The 17,167-nt window shown below is 39.2% G+C and overlaps 2 protein-coding genes across 3 annotated transcripts; one reads left to right on the forward strand and one right to left on the reverse strand.

The window, feature by feature from the left end:
- The first annotated feature begins 1,335 nt into the window (after positions 1-1,335).
- On the forward strand, positions 1,336-5,960 carry LOC113719196 (beta-arabinofuranosyltransferase RAY1). 2 transcript variants are annotated; one of them, XM_027244323.2, is made up of 6 exons: positions 1,336-1,703; positions 1,814-2,157; positions 2,554-2,806; positions 2,885-3,652; positions 3,847-4,093; positions 4,337-5,960. In XM_027244323.2, exons 1-6 carry the CDS (start codon positions 1,626-1,628, stop codon positions 4,783-4,785), a joined length of 2,139 nt encoding a protein of 712 aa, XP_027100124.1. In that variant the 5' UTR covers positions 1,336-1,625; the 3' UTR covers positions 4,786-5,960. The 2 variants fall into 2 exon arrangements, with proteins under 2 accessions (XP_027100124.1, XP_027100125.1); XM_027244324.2 differs by lacking the exon at positions 1,336-1,703 and having other exon boundaries at positions 2,019-2,157; positions 2,409-2,806.
- A 690-nt stretch (positions 5,961-6,650) lies between these two features.
- On the reverse strand, positions 6,651-10,053 carry LOC113717580 (inorganic phosphate transporter 2-1, chloroplastic). The gene is made up of 3 exons (XM_027242332.2): positions 9,095-10,053; positions 8,001-8,192; positions 6,651-7,811 (listed from the first exon to the last, which is right to left on the reverse strand). Exons 1-3 carry the CDS (start codon positions 9,836-9,838, stop codon positions 6,987-6,989), a joined length of 1,761 nt encoding a protein of 586 aa, XP_027098133.2. The 5' UTR covers positions 9,839-10,053; the 3' UTR covers positions 6,651-6,986.
- Between the last annotated feature and the right edge of the window lie 7,114 nt (positions 10,054-17,167).

Genomic DNA, 17,167 nt, shown 5'->3' on the forward strand with positions numbered 1-17,167 from the left:
GGTTATGACTAATTACCACCACCACTGTTCTTTGCCAACTGCTACATAGCCACCTCAAGCCGACAAACCCTTAACCCGCGGAAATCCATCTTCTTACCACTTGAGATCGAGTAGCAGATCCATAGTTGACTTAGGAGAATTCCTTGATTGGGAGGTGAGGAAAATGTAATCTCACCGATCGCTAGAATATGATCCATAAACTCCAAATCCAATTTTCATAGAAAGATCAAGGCAATTTGACACAAAGATATTGGAGTTCCAAAAGAAAAGGAGAAACAAAAACGAATTCGAATGAAGAATGAAAAAGATCTTAAAGTTGTCTGGAAAGAGAAAATTGTATTCAAAATTGCTCCGAAAAAGTTGTCGGAAATAGAATCATAGGTAAGTTCACCAGTAAATTTCCTGATGAGCTTTTGAGTCTTTCATCTTCTTTAAAAGTAATGTTCTTTTGTTGAGAGTTTCAATCACAATCATCCGAAAACCAACTTTATTAGCTCGTTTAGGGAAGTTATTTTACACTGACCTTAGGAAAATTTTTTGCTATGGAAAGTATTTTCACCAACTCTAAAGCAACCAAACATCGGAAATTGTTGAAAATGATTTCCAGAAAATATTTTCAATCCAAACAAACACACCGTAAGTGTGTGTGTGTGTATATATATATTTTTAGTATAGGTGGAAGAACTCGATTTTGACATCTCTCACGTACACTTTCTTCTCTTAAATCACCCAATCCATTCCTCTCCAAATTTTAAGTGTAATTTACTACAATATGACTTCGCGGTGATAGAAGCTTATAAACCAAACATAGCCATGGATACAAACAGGACTAAGAAGTATAGTTGTTAGGCCCGTTGAAAGGAAAAAAGAGTAATACGATAAATTGAATTTAGCATCTCAGAGATCTAATGATTGAGAGAGTAATTGGAATTTGAAAAAGTGTGGGTATGTTTGAATAGAGTATTATTTGAAATATTATTTGAAATAATTACTGTAACATTTTTTATAATGTGATATATGTGAGATTTAAAAATGATCGAAAAATTATTCTGAATGCATCTTTAATTAAGCTGTTTATATTTTTTTTACCACATTTTGTCCTACCACTTGATAATTTTATTTAAGAATAGTTATAACACTATTATTTTGTTGTATAAATGCTTCTAAAGACGCAATAGCAAAGGAACCAATAGATTTCTGAAATAATTAACGAAAATAAACTCCGAAACAGAGTTCAGGAATTTGGGACCCAGCAGATTTGTTGGGTTGGGCAAGTCAGCATTTGCCTTTTATATGAAAAGATAGCTGACCTTTCTTGCTTTAGGTTCTCCTCCACCATTTTTTAAGTCCTAAACCCCGCTCCTTTTCCGACGTAAAAAGGCAGTTCCAGCTGCACAAAACTATTGTTGAAAAAAACTTCATTGTGATTTGTGAAGCGTGAAAATGGTGATATTACATCACATGTCTTGCACAAGCCCACTTGGCTCGGCGGCTTTCTTGCTAATCCCCGGGAGTGGAGGCAGTGCCATTTCACATTCCTCAACTTCTTGCATCCGTTAAAGTTGCCTTCTTTCTCTTAAAATCTGCCTCCAAGTTAAGTCAAACCCATCGGGCCTTGATCCAGTATGTTCTGCAATTCAGAAACCAAAACAAAAACAGCAGCAATGCAGCTCTACAGCCCCCTTTTCTTTCCCTTTTTTAAGGTCTGGTTTCATACAGTTGCATCCTATTGAGCATCACTTTGCTCATATATTTTGTTAGTTTTGATTCAATTGTCTTTTCTGGCTTTAAGTGGACTGATTTTGATTGGCAGAGACTGGCTCTTGGGATATGGTTGGTTTGGCTGCTTGGGATTTTCTTGATAGGTGTTAGCTTTTATGCTACTCAGATGTTGTCTTTTTCTGTTAAGGATCAGTTAAAGAAGCCAAAGCTTTTTGGCAATGGATTTAGTGATTCCTCTGGTCCCACGATCACCATATTTGCTGCACCAAGACCTTTTGAGGGTTCATTTGGAGAAAGACAGGGTCTCGCTATCAGATCATGGCTAGGTCTATCACCTGATATTGACGTTGTGCTCTTTAGCCAAGATCCTTCTGCTGTCTTTTTTGCAACAGCCTTTGGTTCCAGGGTATCAGTTGAGCCCAATATCGATTTCACGTAAGTCTCGAAAGCTATGTACTTGATTAATTGGCTAAATTTATAAAGTCCGACGTTGTAGACTCGATGATTTAAACTGTCCAGTGATTTTTGCTATTGTCTTTTCGTATAAATTATAATACATCCAAGTGTCGACATTTTCTAGGCATTAGTAGTTTCGCTTGTTATACAATAGACAACACTAATAAGCTCTTATGATGCCACTCTACCTAGTACAAGCCCTACACTTTCTAATGAATCTTCATTTCTAGAATTGTTGTTGGTAGAAGCCTTGCGCGAACAGGATTGCATGTGTTCTGACCAAAAGAGTGGGATCCGACAAGTTTCTGGTTAGTTTGCTACAGATAATTACTGACAGCGACACTGTGCAGCTGATGAAAATTCTCATTTTTGTAGGTTCCTTGGGACGCCGTTTTTTCATTCAATGGTGGCCAAAGCACAGACATCGAACTCAGATGTTTCTGTGCTGATTGATCCAGAACTAATTCTCTTTCCTGATTTCATTTCCACTTTGAGATTTGCTCACAAACTTGATCACGACTGGTTACTTATTGCTTCATCACAAAACTTGTCCTACTCTCCAGTTCGCTGGGGTGCGGACTGGAAGAAGTCAGTAGCCGATGAAGGGAAGAAACTAACAAGCCAAACGGTATAAAGCAAGCTGTCACAGATTCAGACTTCATGGACCATAAGAGAATTCACAGTAAATTTGTACTCTTTCTTGCAGGGGTTTTTGGCTCAGAAATTGCAGAGGGAATTGTGTGAAAGAAGAATGCTAATGGCATGGAACAATTGCAATCTTCCGCTGCATAATGGAGTCTTGCCTCCTTTTTTGTACAGAAAGGGGATTCACCATCACTGGTTATTAACTGAAGCCTTGTCGTCTGATTATAGGTTGATTATTGATGCCACTTGGACCTTTTCAAATACCTATGTGAATGATATAAACCACGTGTACTATGAATTAATGGAAGCTTCCAACCATTCAGATATTGAAAAGAGGAATTGGGAGTTCATGGGAAACATTCACCTGGGGAAGCTTTATGGGTCATTTTCTTTTCACGAAGCTAATTATTCAAACTTGTTTAGAATTTCTAAATGTGGTGGGAACTATCTTTTGATAAACTCAGAACAAGATGTTGCTTTTTCTCTGGGAGACCCGGTATCATTTAGTTTACGAAATCAAGGTATTTCTGGACCATTAACAGAAAAGAAAATTCTGAATTGTCTTAATGTAATGAAGTCACGTCAAGGGGTTGAAAACTGTTCTCAGAAGGACCAGCTGCAGAGTTCTGACTCAATTTCTCTTCCATTCTCCTTAGAACAACTTCTTTCAATGCGTGCAGACCAGAATAAGACAATTGTGCTAGCGGTTGCTGGATATAGTTATAAGGACATGCTAATGAGCTGGGTCTGCAGACTACGCCACCTCCAGATTTCAAACTTTTTGGTCTGTGCTATTGACCATGAAATTTATGAGTTTGCGGTTCTGCAGGTGACATGCTTCTCTATTATTTGTGTGATTGAATGTCTGGTTCTATTTTTAAGTTTAGGAGGAATGTGAAATGACCATCATCAAAGTTTGGTGTGTATGCATATCATCTCAAAGTGTTGTTGTTATCCATCTGTTTAGTTCCTGCATTTCTCCATGTTCTGATAAACCTGAAGGAATTTATTGCATGCTTCTAGGGCATACCAGTTCTTGAGTATGCAGATATTCCAGCAAATGTCAGTTTTGACGACTGCCATTTTGGAACAGAATGCTTTCAGAAAGTAACCAAAGTCAAGTCGAGGATGGTCTTGCAGATATTAAAGCTGGGTTATAATGTACTATTGAGTGATGTTGATGTGTATTGGTTCAAAAACCCCTTGCCTTTGCTTAGTTCCTTTGGTCGTGCAACTCTGGTCGCACAGTCCGATGAGTATAACATAACAGGTATTAACTTCAAAAGCTTTACTCCTGCGCTATGAAAACTCCCTACGCTTCAGATTTGTCCTAATAGCCCCTCATAATAAATTTGCTATCTTACTCATAAAATACAAGTGATGGAATGTAAAACTTCCTTATTATGCGAGTCTCTCATTTTTCTGTACTTTGATATGAAATAAGGCATTGACCTCCAACGTGACAATCTGGAAAAATCTTATTTAATTTATGATTTCATGCTCATGCTTGCAGGACCAATTAACTTACCACGACGCCTCAACTCTGGTTTCTATTACGTTCAGTCAGATGATACAACAATTGCAGCATTGCAGAAAGTCGTGCAACACGCATCAACTTCTAATCTCTCAGAGCAACCTAGCTTCTATGACACCTTATGTGGTGAAGGTGGTTTCCATCGTCTAGGTGATGACAGATGCTTAGAACCGGAAACAAATATGACTGTTCATTTCTTGGATAGAGATCTTTTTCCAAATGGTGCATACCAAAATCTGTGGGAGGAAAGAAATGTCAGTGAAACCTGTATGAAGAGGGGGTGTTTTGTTATCCATAATAATTGGATTAGTGGGAGAAGGAAAAAGTTAGAACGCCAGGTGTTATCAGGACTTTGGGAGTATGATGTTGGTACAAGAATGTGTCTGCAAAATTGGCACAGGACCACGAGGTTGACAAGCTATTTTTAAACGAAGGTGGATACTTGGTTTATCTTCATTTGAAGCTTTGATATTCACGTGGAGGAGAATACAAGGAGGAATTTGATTGTCCGTATATACTTCCTTAAAGCTCTTGGATTTGCCGCGGATGTAATTTGGGAAAATGATAAAAATGCAATAGACTGCCATGAGACAAAGCCGGCATTGACAAAGTTTAATTACATTGAAACTCCTGATAATCAAATTCTCATAGCCATCGGACCATAATGCTAGCTATTTCAAGGTGGGGACTTCTGGTTGCCATCAATGCTGAAGAGGTGGGCTCTTAAGTTTGGATTAATCAGGTACAAAGAGAAAGAATCCAAAAGCAATAAGGAACTAAGAGTTGCCAATATTTCACTTGAATTAAGCATACAATTTAAGGATACCACTGTCAGGATAGTTCATGCAGGTGGCCGGGAAGAGCGGTATCAACATCCAATTCCTGCATCTCTGTTAATGGAGGAGCATCCTGGGATGTGCGTTGCCAGACCAGATATCTTCAAGCGGCCACATGAATCTGTTCTCTCTGCAGATGATTTTTTGTTGCCTGGGCAGAAGTACTACATGGTACCCTGCACTACTGTTCGCAAATTGAAACGTAGACACTTGCAGAAAGGGAATGTCAAAAAACTCAAGGGAAGTGAGCAGCCACTGTTGTTGATAAAGGATGTTGCAGATGTAGGAGCTGAGTGTTCAGAAGAATTTGTTTGTTCTGCGAAGGACTTTTATGTTTCCAATGATAGGCGGTCCAGTTGTTTGCTAAGAAGAACCTTCGAAGAGAAGAAGTCGTTCGTACCACCAATCCAGAAGCCAAAACCATGGAAGGAACTAGAGTGGGAGCCCAGCCTCACGTCTATAGAGGAAATTTCTCCATGAATTTGTCTTGCTTCTGATTCTGGTGGTCACGTACTAGAGAAACTGTATCTGGACTTTGCGTGCGCTCAGATGCTTATCATGTTTCCTTGGAAAGAGATCCTCGAAATCCTTTTGTACTCTGCCTTGCCTTCCTTGGTCTTGTTCTAGATTAAAAGTATCTTTGTAATACAAGGTGTATCTCCTTCTATGCTCTCCATTCACCAAATTTGCATGTTTGTACTGAATGAGGGTGAGGCAAAAAACATGTTGTGAACATCTTTGGTCAGTAAAAGGGAACTTTGTCTTTTCGTTTTGGCATTAACTTTGATATGTCAGTACTGCTGATTACTGGTCTCGACTGCAGTTACATGAATGCATTTATACTTTCCAATGTTACGAGTTACCGCAGATGTATTTATCTGCACTTTTCTTTCACCGGGCAGCTGTAATTCTTCTCAAACATATCTGGACGGCATGATACTCTGAAAAGTGATTTTGTTTTGTTATTAAGGAAATCTCCAATTCTTTTCCATGTTTTGCATCCAATGTAGGATTGTGTGATCTTTTGTCTGAGTAGATGAACAAACTTTTGAAGCCCCTCTCCTTTTTGTTTCTGTTCCTCTTGTTGGCCATTTCTGCACCCTTGGAGTACATGTACTCGAGTTGTTGACTTTTAAGTGAAAATTAAGAAACAAATACTTAGCTTTTTGAAATTAAAACTGAAATTGGTATACACAAGGCTGGTGGACGGATTGAGATAATGAGCTGGAGTTGTTCTGCTCAATGGTCTAAAGATGAAGAAGAAAAGTGAAATCTGCTTATTTTATGAAATCACTACTGTTTTTTAACACGAGGCACAAGCTGAATTCATCATTGGCCCTATGAGATGTTAGCTATATCTCAGGACCAAATGAACTAATCCTTGAAACATGAAATGCATGCTTAACAGAAAAAAAAAGTACTAGTAGTTTTTGAAGACAAGCAGCTAATAGCATCTGTTTGCTGGATAAACTTCCATTATCATAGCTTGACTTATTACACGAGAAATGAGATTACAATAGATGGGCGTGAGTACAACACGAGGCATGTGATGTATACTGCATAAGAGTTTTACCATGAAATTTGAGGGATGAGGACAGGAAGAGGTTTCAAATTTGGACAAGAAAGTCTCGCATATATATATATATATATATATCCTCGCCTGGAGCTTAAATATTGCTCCACTCGAACAAGTCAGGCAAAGTTCCAAAAAAAATCTACTTGTTCTACAATCACTTTAAAAGATCAATTGTTTATCCCATTCTTGAAGCTTGCATTACGCTCGTAATGCACACTCAAAGTATGTATGCAAACAATTTAGTCAAGATCCACGTGTAGATTACTGCAAAGATTGCTCCAGCAGGAATTGTCACAGCCCAAGAAGTCACAATCTCCCTCACTGTTTCTGCCCTCACACTGTTAAGTCCCCGAGCAAACCCCACCCCCATGACTGCGCCCACTAGAGTGTGGGTGGCTGAGATTGGTAAACCTAGTTTAGATGCAAACAAAACCACGGATGCAGCTGCAAACTCTGCTGCAAATCCTCGTGTTGGTGTTAATTCTGTAATCTTCTTCCCAATTGTTGCAATGACTCTATAACCCCACATCGTGAGCCCTGCAACAATCCCAAAGCCACCCCATGCTAGAATGTGATTAGGAATAACAATTTCTGCTCCACTTACACCCCCCTGAAGAATGGATAATGCTGCAGCCAAGGGACCTATTGCATTGGAGACATCATTTCCACCGTGAGCAAATGACATGAAACAGGCAGACAGCACTTGCATGTAGCCAAAGACTCCATACACCAGTTGTAGCTGGGTACCCTTTGGACCAGCAAAGTCAGAAAGAAATCCAACATTTTTGGTGTGGATTATCTCTTCCTTTGGCTCTCCCTCTCCCGAATTAGACTTGACCAACAGGTGACCAAGTTGCTTTTGAATAATTCTGTATACGATAAACGCTCCAGCAGTACCACAAGCTAAAGCCTGGAGGACAGCTAAAGGGAATTGCTTACTAAGAGGGAAGGCTGCAAAAGAGATTCCAGTCACACCGACAAATACAGCAATCGGTGCAGCTGCAGCTGCAGCTTGTCCTGGGTTCGGAGCACTGTAAACAAACTAAAATATTAAAGGAGGTCAGTGGGGATGAATATGTGACTTTGGAGTAGAATCTGTGTAGTATTCTGTTGCCTACTTTATCTTTCAGAATGAATAATCAATATCAGGTTTCTTCTTGTTTCTTATGACAGCTGTTGAATCAGATTGGGCAAACATAATTTTTCAAGTCTCGAGCTATTAAGAACATACCCTGCGGATGCATTTATAGACAACAAATGACACCATTGCTCCCATTAAAGGTGAGATCACCCACGACGAAGTTACTCTTGCCAATGAACTCCAAAAGACAGCACCAGTTCCCCCATACACGAGACCAAACCCAACCATCGACCCTACAATGCAATGAGTGGTTGAAACAGGCCAACCATAGTAAGATGCAACCTGTGCACACAACCAAGATTTGTTAAGAGGTTGGAAGAGATAAAACAAATAACAGTGTAAATTGATACGTGCTGAGTGATTAAAGCTGAATAAGTTGAGAGACATTGTGCTATTTCATCAACAACATTGTCTAGTTGACTAACGGAAGAGTCCAATCATGTTATTGATAATCATATAAAAGTAGTAGCATGTTGGAGTACACAGCATCCAGTTTTAAGTAGAGCATTAAGATGATATTGAAGGATGTTTTTGTTATATATCATCATTGCAGACTTAAGGGTATCAAATATCAATACCTTCAAATTTTGTTTTCAAAACTGTCTATCTTGGATATTCTGTCATTGATAGAAAGATTTCTATAATTTGATCATCAAGTTCCACGGTATTTAGAGTTCAAACAAGCTGTAACAGAGTCTATGTGCAGGAATTCAACTAAAGCTCTTCACTAGTATCTGGGGCTTTGCCACTGTAAAATTGCAGTGACTTCAAAATTAAGTTTACGCTCCTGCATCACCTTAGACATCCTGCACTCTAGGAGTTGTAAAGGAAAAGAGTAGATTAAATGGTCGCCATCACTGTATAGATAAATTGGAACATTAGCATATTGTTACTGTTCTTGATAATTCCGAATGGAAATAGGACAGAGAATCTTACTAAAATGCTTTTAGGTTTAGCCAGTTTTTCAATGAATTTAATGTTTTCAGTAGTCGAGTCAGAACGTGCTTCCAACGTTACTATACAATTTTGAACAAAAGAAGCAATTTTGAACGTCCATTCCCTTTTTTAAGTTGCATAAATTTTGTCCGACATATATACGGAGAATACAATTGTATGCTAGAGAATTTGGAAACATCTTGAATGTCAACCATACAGATCAAGAAATGAAGGATATAGTATTGCACCTGCAACCAAGTGCCAGCAGCAGCCAAAGAAGATAGCAGCCCTGCGAAAAGCAAAGTAGCCTTTCCATCGAAAACACTGGCAACCAGAATTCCCTTCTGCATTGTACTGGTTACATGTGTTCCCATCAGCAATGCACCCGAGAATTCCAGAACTGCAGCAATCAGTACAGCTTGCATGAGGGATAAAGCTCCTGAACCAACTGAAGTCCCCATGGCATTAGCAACATCATTGGCTCCAATGTTCCAGGCCATGTAAAAACCGGAGAGTAATGTAGCATATGTCAAAACCTTAGCCTTCAATCCAGCAGTCCGAGTCAGTGACTTCATGAAAAAGGGAAAAGTAAGAGCAGCAACTGCTATGCATATGGTAACAGCAGCAGCTGTAGTTGAGGACATATGGAAGGCCTGCGCCATGCCTGGCAATTCAACATCCGTGCTTGCATCATCAACTTCATGTTGCCTTTCAGATTCTATATCTCCACCTTTATGATCTTCAGCTTCAGCAAAAGACGATAAGGCCGCAAAAGGGTGTACAGAGCTACAATTTTTCCTCCCTAAAAATGAAAAAGAAGATTTAAGCAGCCGTTGCCGAGGCTTGAGAATAAGAGGGTCTCTTTTAGGTTCACTGGAGAAGAGACGGTGCCTGTACGTGGGAAGGTAAAGATGAGAATTGTGAACTAAGAAGGCTTCAGCTGGTGTAGTGGCCCTGTTTCTAGCAGAAGATAAACAGTAAGAGGAAGTCATGACTTGACAGAAAAACAGAAAGGATTGAGCAAGTGGGGAAAGAGTGCGTTTGAAGTGAAAAGGGGAGGATTATTCTGGTAGAATCTTGGCCATGGAAAGTAGAGGAGGAAGAGACGAGAAAAGAGTAGGTGGAAGAGGACTGGAGGAGGAGGCACGGTCATGGGCGTTTAGTCAGTCTTTACATATTCTTTCTTTGGTGTAGAAGGATTGGCAGCTTGGTTTGGGGTCTAGTGGAACGAGTGGTGGCTGAATTTTTTCTTGGCCACGGCACGTACACGTCCACTAGTTTTAACTTCAAAATTAGACGTAACAAGATACCATATCCACTACCAATGGATCTTTAACAAGCAGAGAGATGGAGGGACAGGCAATTTTGCCCAAAGAATCCATTCTGTCCTTTTCCTCTTCTTCTTCTTCCACTTTTCTACACTTTTTTTCTTTTTCTTTTATTTATTTGCTCAACTTTCCATTCCATTTTCATGATGACTAGTTAGATTATGGCGTTACACCCTCGGGTCGGCTCGCCTGGCTCTGAAATTGCCTCATTAGATTCCGGCACTGTGTAGTCAGGGTTCGATTCCTTCTACCGTCTTTTGTATCTTGGGAGCGAGTGTAGAAGTGCAGGAAAATTAGTTTGAAATGAATACTCTATGTGTTGACAAAAAAAAAAAAAAAAAAAAAGATTACGGCGTTACACAATGAGGCCGTCCACACGCGATCAGCAAGGCTCGAGTCCTTAATTGGACCTTGTCCCCCGAGACAAAGATGAAATTTACCTTTGGACTGTAAAATGACCGAGGCTGTAACAAGCGATCAGTGAAGTTTCTTGTCTTCTACTCATTTATGGTCCAGAAAATCAAAGAAAACAATTGTTGCAGCCGTACTTCTAATGCTTAGTTCTAGAACTTTACAATGCTTGTGAGCTTGTCTGTGCATCAGAAATTGCATACTATGATATTTATACTTTGGGATAAATCAAGATGATAAGCCCAAAATCATAACTGCATTAAGACAGGCCAGAGACTTCAAGATTGAACAACTCCGGCATGATTTTATCTACCCGCTTTGAACCCAAGGTTGAACTCCACTATACCCAGTACCACTATCATGTTCTGGAGTTGGACCAGGCTCATAATGTTGACATTGTGGTTTGTTCCCCTAGATCACAAGAATTGTTTGAGGCTGCAGCTCGTCAATGATGCTCTGCGACGGACTTCATTCGCGGCCCATTTCGGGAACAGCCTTCACAACATCCTATCCCCAAATCCCAAGCCAGCTCCCATAATGGTCCACACATATCTAAATCTTATACTACTATACGCTACGAGACTTGATGTCCCCCGAGCCTTTATGCAAGCAGCAATATCCATCGACCCCAGAGGCCTGCTGCAAATATGATATACTCACATTGTAGAGGCTATTATTGATTAAGCACTTGACAGGATTGAGATACCAAAACTCTTCTCACAAAACCATAAAGCCTTGATTTCCAAAAGCCCAAAGCTGCTCTTGTCATAGTTTTGCGCAGAAATCCAGTATTGGTGATTGGAACCTAATTCTTGTTGTTTAACAGATCATTTTAGTAAAATGCCGCAATTAAAGCAATGTTATAGATACTTTTCCATCCAAGTGAATGAGGTCTAACTGGCCTTTGTTTTTTGCAGCGTGCTGATAAGAATTGGGCCAAGCCCGGCTCCACAAGAATTGGCCTCTAATGTTTGACATTAAAAAAAAAAAAAAGAATCCTGCGTGACGGTCGAAAAATGGTGTTAGAATTTAAAGAAAAAATCCATTCAAAAGTAGTGCTAGACCGCTATATTATCTTGTGATTTTGAGTCATTGTATTGCTGGTCTTAGTCATCTTTCTTACGTCTGTGCAACGGACTGGTCGGTTCGACCCAGTGGAACCGAGAGTTGGAGACATGTCCGGTCCGAGTTGGTTCAAAAACTCGAGTGACAAAGACTCGGTCAAAACCGGTCAAATTCGGGTTTGACCGGAAACTTGGAACAACCGGGAAAACCGGTTCTTTTTGAGCATCCAATTTCTGCTATTTTTACCAGATTTTTTTCTAACATCCAATTTCTGCTATGTTTCTCCCAAAATTTTCAGCATGGATATCGATCCTTGAGTGCAGATTCGACGGCAACAGCAGTGGTGTAGTCACATATGGCTATTCTAACACAAATATTGAAAGATCTAAAGTTAAAATTAAAAGATTTGAGAAAAAAAAAAGAAGAGAAGTTGACGATTTTCCAGACTGTGTCTAGAAATCATTTATAGTTGAGCCACATTTTCCTATGGCAGACCCAGCTTCAGCATTTGACAGAAGAAACTTAATGTGAGTTGATGATTTTCACCCAACAAAAAAATAGTGTTGATGATTTTCACGTGGTAAATAGAAAAGAAATGCAAAGATATAGAAGTGAAAAAGGGACAAAAGGGAAAAAAAAGAAGAAAAGAAACAGAAGGAGGAATGCGTCTGGACTCTGGAGAAGAAAGGACAAGGTCGGGATGGAGAGGACGATGACGGCCAATGAGATTTTGAGAGAAAAAAGAACGGAAAGATCTAGGGAATTCAGCTTTGGGGTTTCAAAGTTTTGTCAATTTTATGGTTTGACCCCTAGAGTGATAGAAAACTGTAAACATGCCTAAAAATCTTTATAATTTATAGCTTCTGCCCTGAATTCTAGTATTATTTTTCAAATAAGCCCTCTAATTTAGTTCTAAACTTGTTGAATATGCATTAAATTATATAGATTGCTACTTGACTGTATTACTTTATTTGTATTTTCTTGTAAAATATCTTAGAACCACCAAATATACATGAACATACCTTTCTCAAGATTATTGCATTTTTAGAAATTTTACATAGCATATTAATTTTTAAAATTAAACATATTTATGACATCATGATGACGTCACCCCGTTCGGTTCGACCCTCCCCTGACCCCTAATCTAGACCGAGTCATTGTCCGGTCCGAGTTTCAAAACATAGGTGCAACGTTGAAGGGGTTTTTTTTTTTTTTTTATAATCAATAACGACAAAAGTCCGAGAGTTGAATACAGATGTACAGATTGTAAGGCAGCCTTCCTTGCGCAGGAGCCCAACAATGACCTTATCTCAATTGTCATGCTGTTCATGTCTGAGGCTGCAGTTTAATCCTGGATTACTTATAATATCGTGACAATTATATTATAGTAGAAACCAGAAAGTACATGGTTTGTTCTTGATAGGATTGGGATCCTAAGGAACAGCATCATCTTCTAATTAATTTAGTATATTTGACAAGGACATGCTTGCATCATTCTATTCTCTTCTCTCCTCGTTCCAAAAAAAAAAAAAATGTTGGGACATCTAAGTGAATGCCAAATTTACGTACTTTGGTTTCGATCATGTCAAAATTTGATGCCCCAATCCGTAAAACACCAAAGTAGTACAATTAGACCAAGCAACCAACATCTCTATCTATCTATACAGCAAATAATTAAAATGGGAACCTAGTCCCAAAGTGTAGTGAAATCTTATCATCATCATCATCATCAATCCAGATGTCATATTCGTCAAATCAAACTCTCGATTTCCTAGTGAAAATTTTGTTGTTGTTTGTCATATTTTTCAGACTTGCGCCGTCGAAGACAGAAGATAGATGATCTAATTAATTATGCGGGCACTGACCAATTCTCATTGAGAACTACTAATTACTAGTAAGTGGTAGGAAATAGTCAAGTACGAGACAAAGAGGCTCATCATACATTGAAAGATCATAGATGCATGGCCATAGCTTCCCTGCAGTTGAACTTGGATTTTAATTTATACGCAAAATACTACACGTTAAGATTAATTATAGATACATGCATGCACAACCACCAAAATCGCAGAGAATATTCTGTTCGACCGGTGATCAATAAAAAAAAAGTACGAGAGATATTGCAGAAGTCCACGTAAAATGCCCAGGCCTCTCTATATGGTATTATATATGGAATGAGCCCAAATAAAATTTATGCAACACTATAATTCTCAGACGGGCGGAATTAATGGAAATTATTTATTTATGTGAATGAAGGAGTGTTCGGTGTTCAGCGTTGGCTACCACAAAATATAAATGTAAAAAGCTGCTTCTGCAGTGCAGATACAACGAATATATGAAGGCGTCGGCTTCTGCTACAGACATACATTCATATCAATTCCAGTGCTCCCGTTTTTGCTTTCAGTCTTCTGAGGTGTGACATGCATAGGTATCTAATCGGGTCCACCCCTCAAGTTACTCCTGCTATAGTGCTATCAAGACAGCAACTGTAACCTAAAATATCTACTTACTTCATCAACTACGTACAAGGCTTTTTAATTGACTCGTAGAAAGAACTTAGGACGGTTTTGATGGACTCGATTAACAATAAAATCAAGAGACAACTATTGAGATGCTGTTTTAATTTCTAAAGATAGTCTGTGTAAATTATAATCGCTCATTCCTAAAAATTCAATTGTGTCAGGATTATAGAAGTTTAAACATGTAATTTATCTGTCTTTGTCGCATGACATTGTGGACATTTTGTAGCGCATTTTTTGTGCCGCAAGTAGAGTGGTGACACTCAAATTTGCGTCGCAAAGAGTGATGCAAATGCATGCGACATGTTGAAAAATTGTGTCGCTTTCTTTTGTAACGACTACTTTTGTGGCACAATTTAATTCCGTCGCATTTGTGCCGCAAAAAGGTTTTCGCGGCGGTTTTTGGACTTTTTGCAGCATATTTCTGGCGTCGTGAAAAGTCAGTTTTCTTGTAGTGTTTTTTGCACCATTATCATTGTTCACACTCTCTCATCTTGTCCAGCTTGCATCAAGTCTTCAATGACAACATTCCTCAAGGCGGTTTTGCAGAAAGCACAATGGTGTGGTGTCACATGTAGATCATGAAGCCAAAAGCCAATTATGGTTTCAGGTTCCAGATTATGCAAGCATGGTCATGTTAGTTGCGCCTCTAACTCATGCTCTTCATTTCATCGGTGTTGGAGGTCAACGTCAGCTCCCAATCTGTGTCTGGTACCATAGTCAAGGCCCGCAACCTCAAGGGAGATGGCAACTTGGCAAAGGTCCTCCAGCTCTTGACGCGGATGCTTATCATCTTCGTGGAAAATCACATCAACAACACGTAAGGCCCTTCTCATGGAAGGCCAAACCGTCCGACCCTACCAGCAAGTCGACTGCGCTCTTCAAATTGTAGCAACATATTACAACATCTCGACTACTGTGGAATATCCAGAATATCAAGTCCGTATATATATATATATATATATATATATATATTGGGGTGAATGTAGTGTTATAAGGCTGAAATGATCAATTACGATTTTTTGTATTGATCGAAAGCATACATCTACATTTCAAAGAAAAAGATGTCCGTGAGTGAAAATGCAAGTTATTTGAAAAAGAAGATTGTGGTGCGGTCCATTTAATCAAGAATTATCCCAAGAAACACTTGAATGAGCTGACATCTCAATCTACATACAGCTCTCAAGTGAGTACCCTCGCCGTGTGTAAATTAAGGCACTGATGTCCTTTTTATGGACATTCATCCCAGCGTTCTACTAACTTCTAATGATCGAATCAGAAGTTTATTTATGTAGAACGAACAAATTGTCCTACTACGCGAAATCTTTTTATAGGAACAAATCAGCAAGCCGTCCATACTCGTCATTCATCCGTTTGTCTTCTCTTATACACAGTTGAAACCCAATTTTTTTGGATAAACAGAAACCCCTGGAGACATTATTTTCTTTTTTCAGAAAATATCAATTATTTTTAATTGGTAAAACTTTGGTTCGAAAATGCAAAGCAGAAAAATTAACCATTTTAAATAATAGAAAAGAATTAACAGATACGGGAACTCGATCAGCCTTCGGAAAGAGAGAGATGAGACCTGAATATATGTATATCAGACGGTCCTTTTGGTTCCTTCATTGTGTTCTTACTCTTTTATGTCCAATGACTCTTCTTCTTTTTCTTTTTTTTTTTGGTTTAGATCTTAACCTAAATTCCATTCGAGTGAATCAGATTGATCCACTAGCATGAAGTGAAAAAGGCAAAAGCGTCATTGATTCACTCTATTTAAAAGGATAAAAAGATAGAGCGGCCGGATATGGTCACTTCCTTTTCGAAATGTTTGTTCAAGTAGAAATAGCTAAGAAATACAAAGAAAAAAGAGAAAAAGAAGGTCCCGGAAATGAAGTGGGAGCCATTAAAGGTGGCCCATGGTGATGCAAGAGCGGGACAGCACAAGCTCTTGGAATTTTGGATGACAACCGAGAGAATGGAAAAGGAAGACAAGGAGTTGGGAATATTTTGGGGCTTTGACAATTGACGGTAAGAAAATGAAATTCATCAATTTTTAGGAAGAGCGCAGTGTACCAGGAAATCCAAGTCTCGACCAAGATAGAAAATGGGCAAAATTGAGAATGGTACTTGAAGAAGCGTTGAACTTCCCAGGACCGAGCTGACCTTCTTCTAAGCTCGGCGTGCTGATGAGAAGAGCGTGTCCAAACCCTGCAAAATAAACAAGAAAATGTCTTTAGGGTGACTAGCAGGGGAGCCCCAAGGTTATTCCCGGGGGCACTCCGACGGTCAAGTTAGTCTTCCGGTGAGTGGAATTCACGAGAGGTAAAACAATCGGGAGTAATCTGTTCGTAGTGAGCGTACCTTGCACAACTGGTGTGCGTTACCATTTATACCTACTCGAGAGCCCGACCTCCGTACGTTTCGGGATCTGCCCGAAATAGCATCAATCCCGCGCTGAGGGGGATTCTCCCCGCCCCTGCGGGATTGTTCTCCGGAGCCCTAGCGGCGGTGTGCCCCAGGATAGTTCCCATGAGCCTGGGGTCCAAGCCCAACTCTGGACTTCCCAGGCTGCCATGTGTCTGGCCCGGGACGGGGCCTCTGCAGTACTCACATTCATCGTTTTGCATATCCATCTCTTTGTATAAAGTGTAAACTATCACTCTCATTTTGTTATGTTCATAAATAAATAAATAAATAAATAAATAAAAAGAAGTTGCCATAATGGATAAGTAACAACTTTACAAGTTGGCCATGGATTGGCTCTCAATTGATTAGCTTAATTGATTATAAATTCATTAAATAAATATTTTTTAATGTTCTTGTGTCCTTCTAAATTAGATCATAATTGTTTTTCAAACAGCTAAAAAAGTAAAACGCATAATCTATTAAAAAGTAGCTTTGCTGTCTGTACTATAATCGTTTTTCGTGATCAGCTTTTGCAAAATTTGAAGCAAAGAGAACAAGCTCTGTCTTAGTAGTGCAAAACAAGAAAAAGTAC

Source organism: Coffea arabica, chromosome 11e, assembly GCF_036785885.1.
Source record: "Coffea arabica cultivar ET-39 chromosome 11e, Coffea Arabica ET-39 HiFi, whole genome shotgun sequence".
In the NCBI taxonomy this organism is placed as follows: domain Eukaryota; kingdom Viridiplantae; phylum Streptophyta; class Magnoliopsida; order Gentianales; family Rubiaceae; genus Coffea; species Coffea arabica.

Bases quoted from the DNA above. Each gene is read 5' to 3' on its own strand.
- LOC113719196 (XM_027244323.2), top strand. From the start codon at position 1,626: ATGTTCTGCAATTCAGAAACCAAAACAAAAACAGCAGCAATGCAGCTC. The intron at 3,653-3,846 runs GTGACATGCTTC...GCATGCTTCTAG, and splicing joins ATGAGTTTGCGGTTCTGCAG to GGCATACCAGTTCTTGAGTA. The intron at 4,094-4,336 runs GTATTAACTTCA...TCATGCTTGCAG, and splicing joins CGATGAGTATAACATAACAG to GACCAATTAACTTACCACGA.
- LOC113717580 (XM_027242332.2), bottom strand. From the start codon at position 9,838: ATGACTTCCTCTTACTGTTTATCTTCTGCTAGAAACAGGGCCACTACA. The intron at 8,193-9,094 runs GTGCAATACTAT...TTGTGTGCACAG, and splicing joins CTGCTGGCACTTGGTTGCAG to GTTGCATCTTACTATGGTTG. The intron at 7,812-8,000 runs GTATGTTCTTAA...TTAATATTTTAG, and splicing joins TCTATAAATGCATCCGCAGG to TTTGTTTACAGTGCTCCGAA.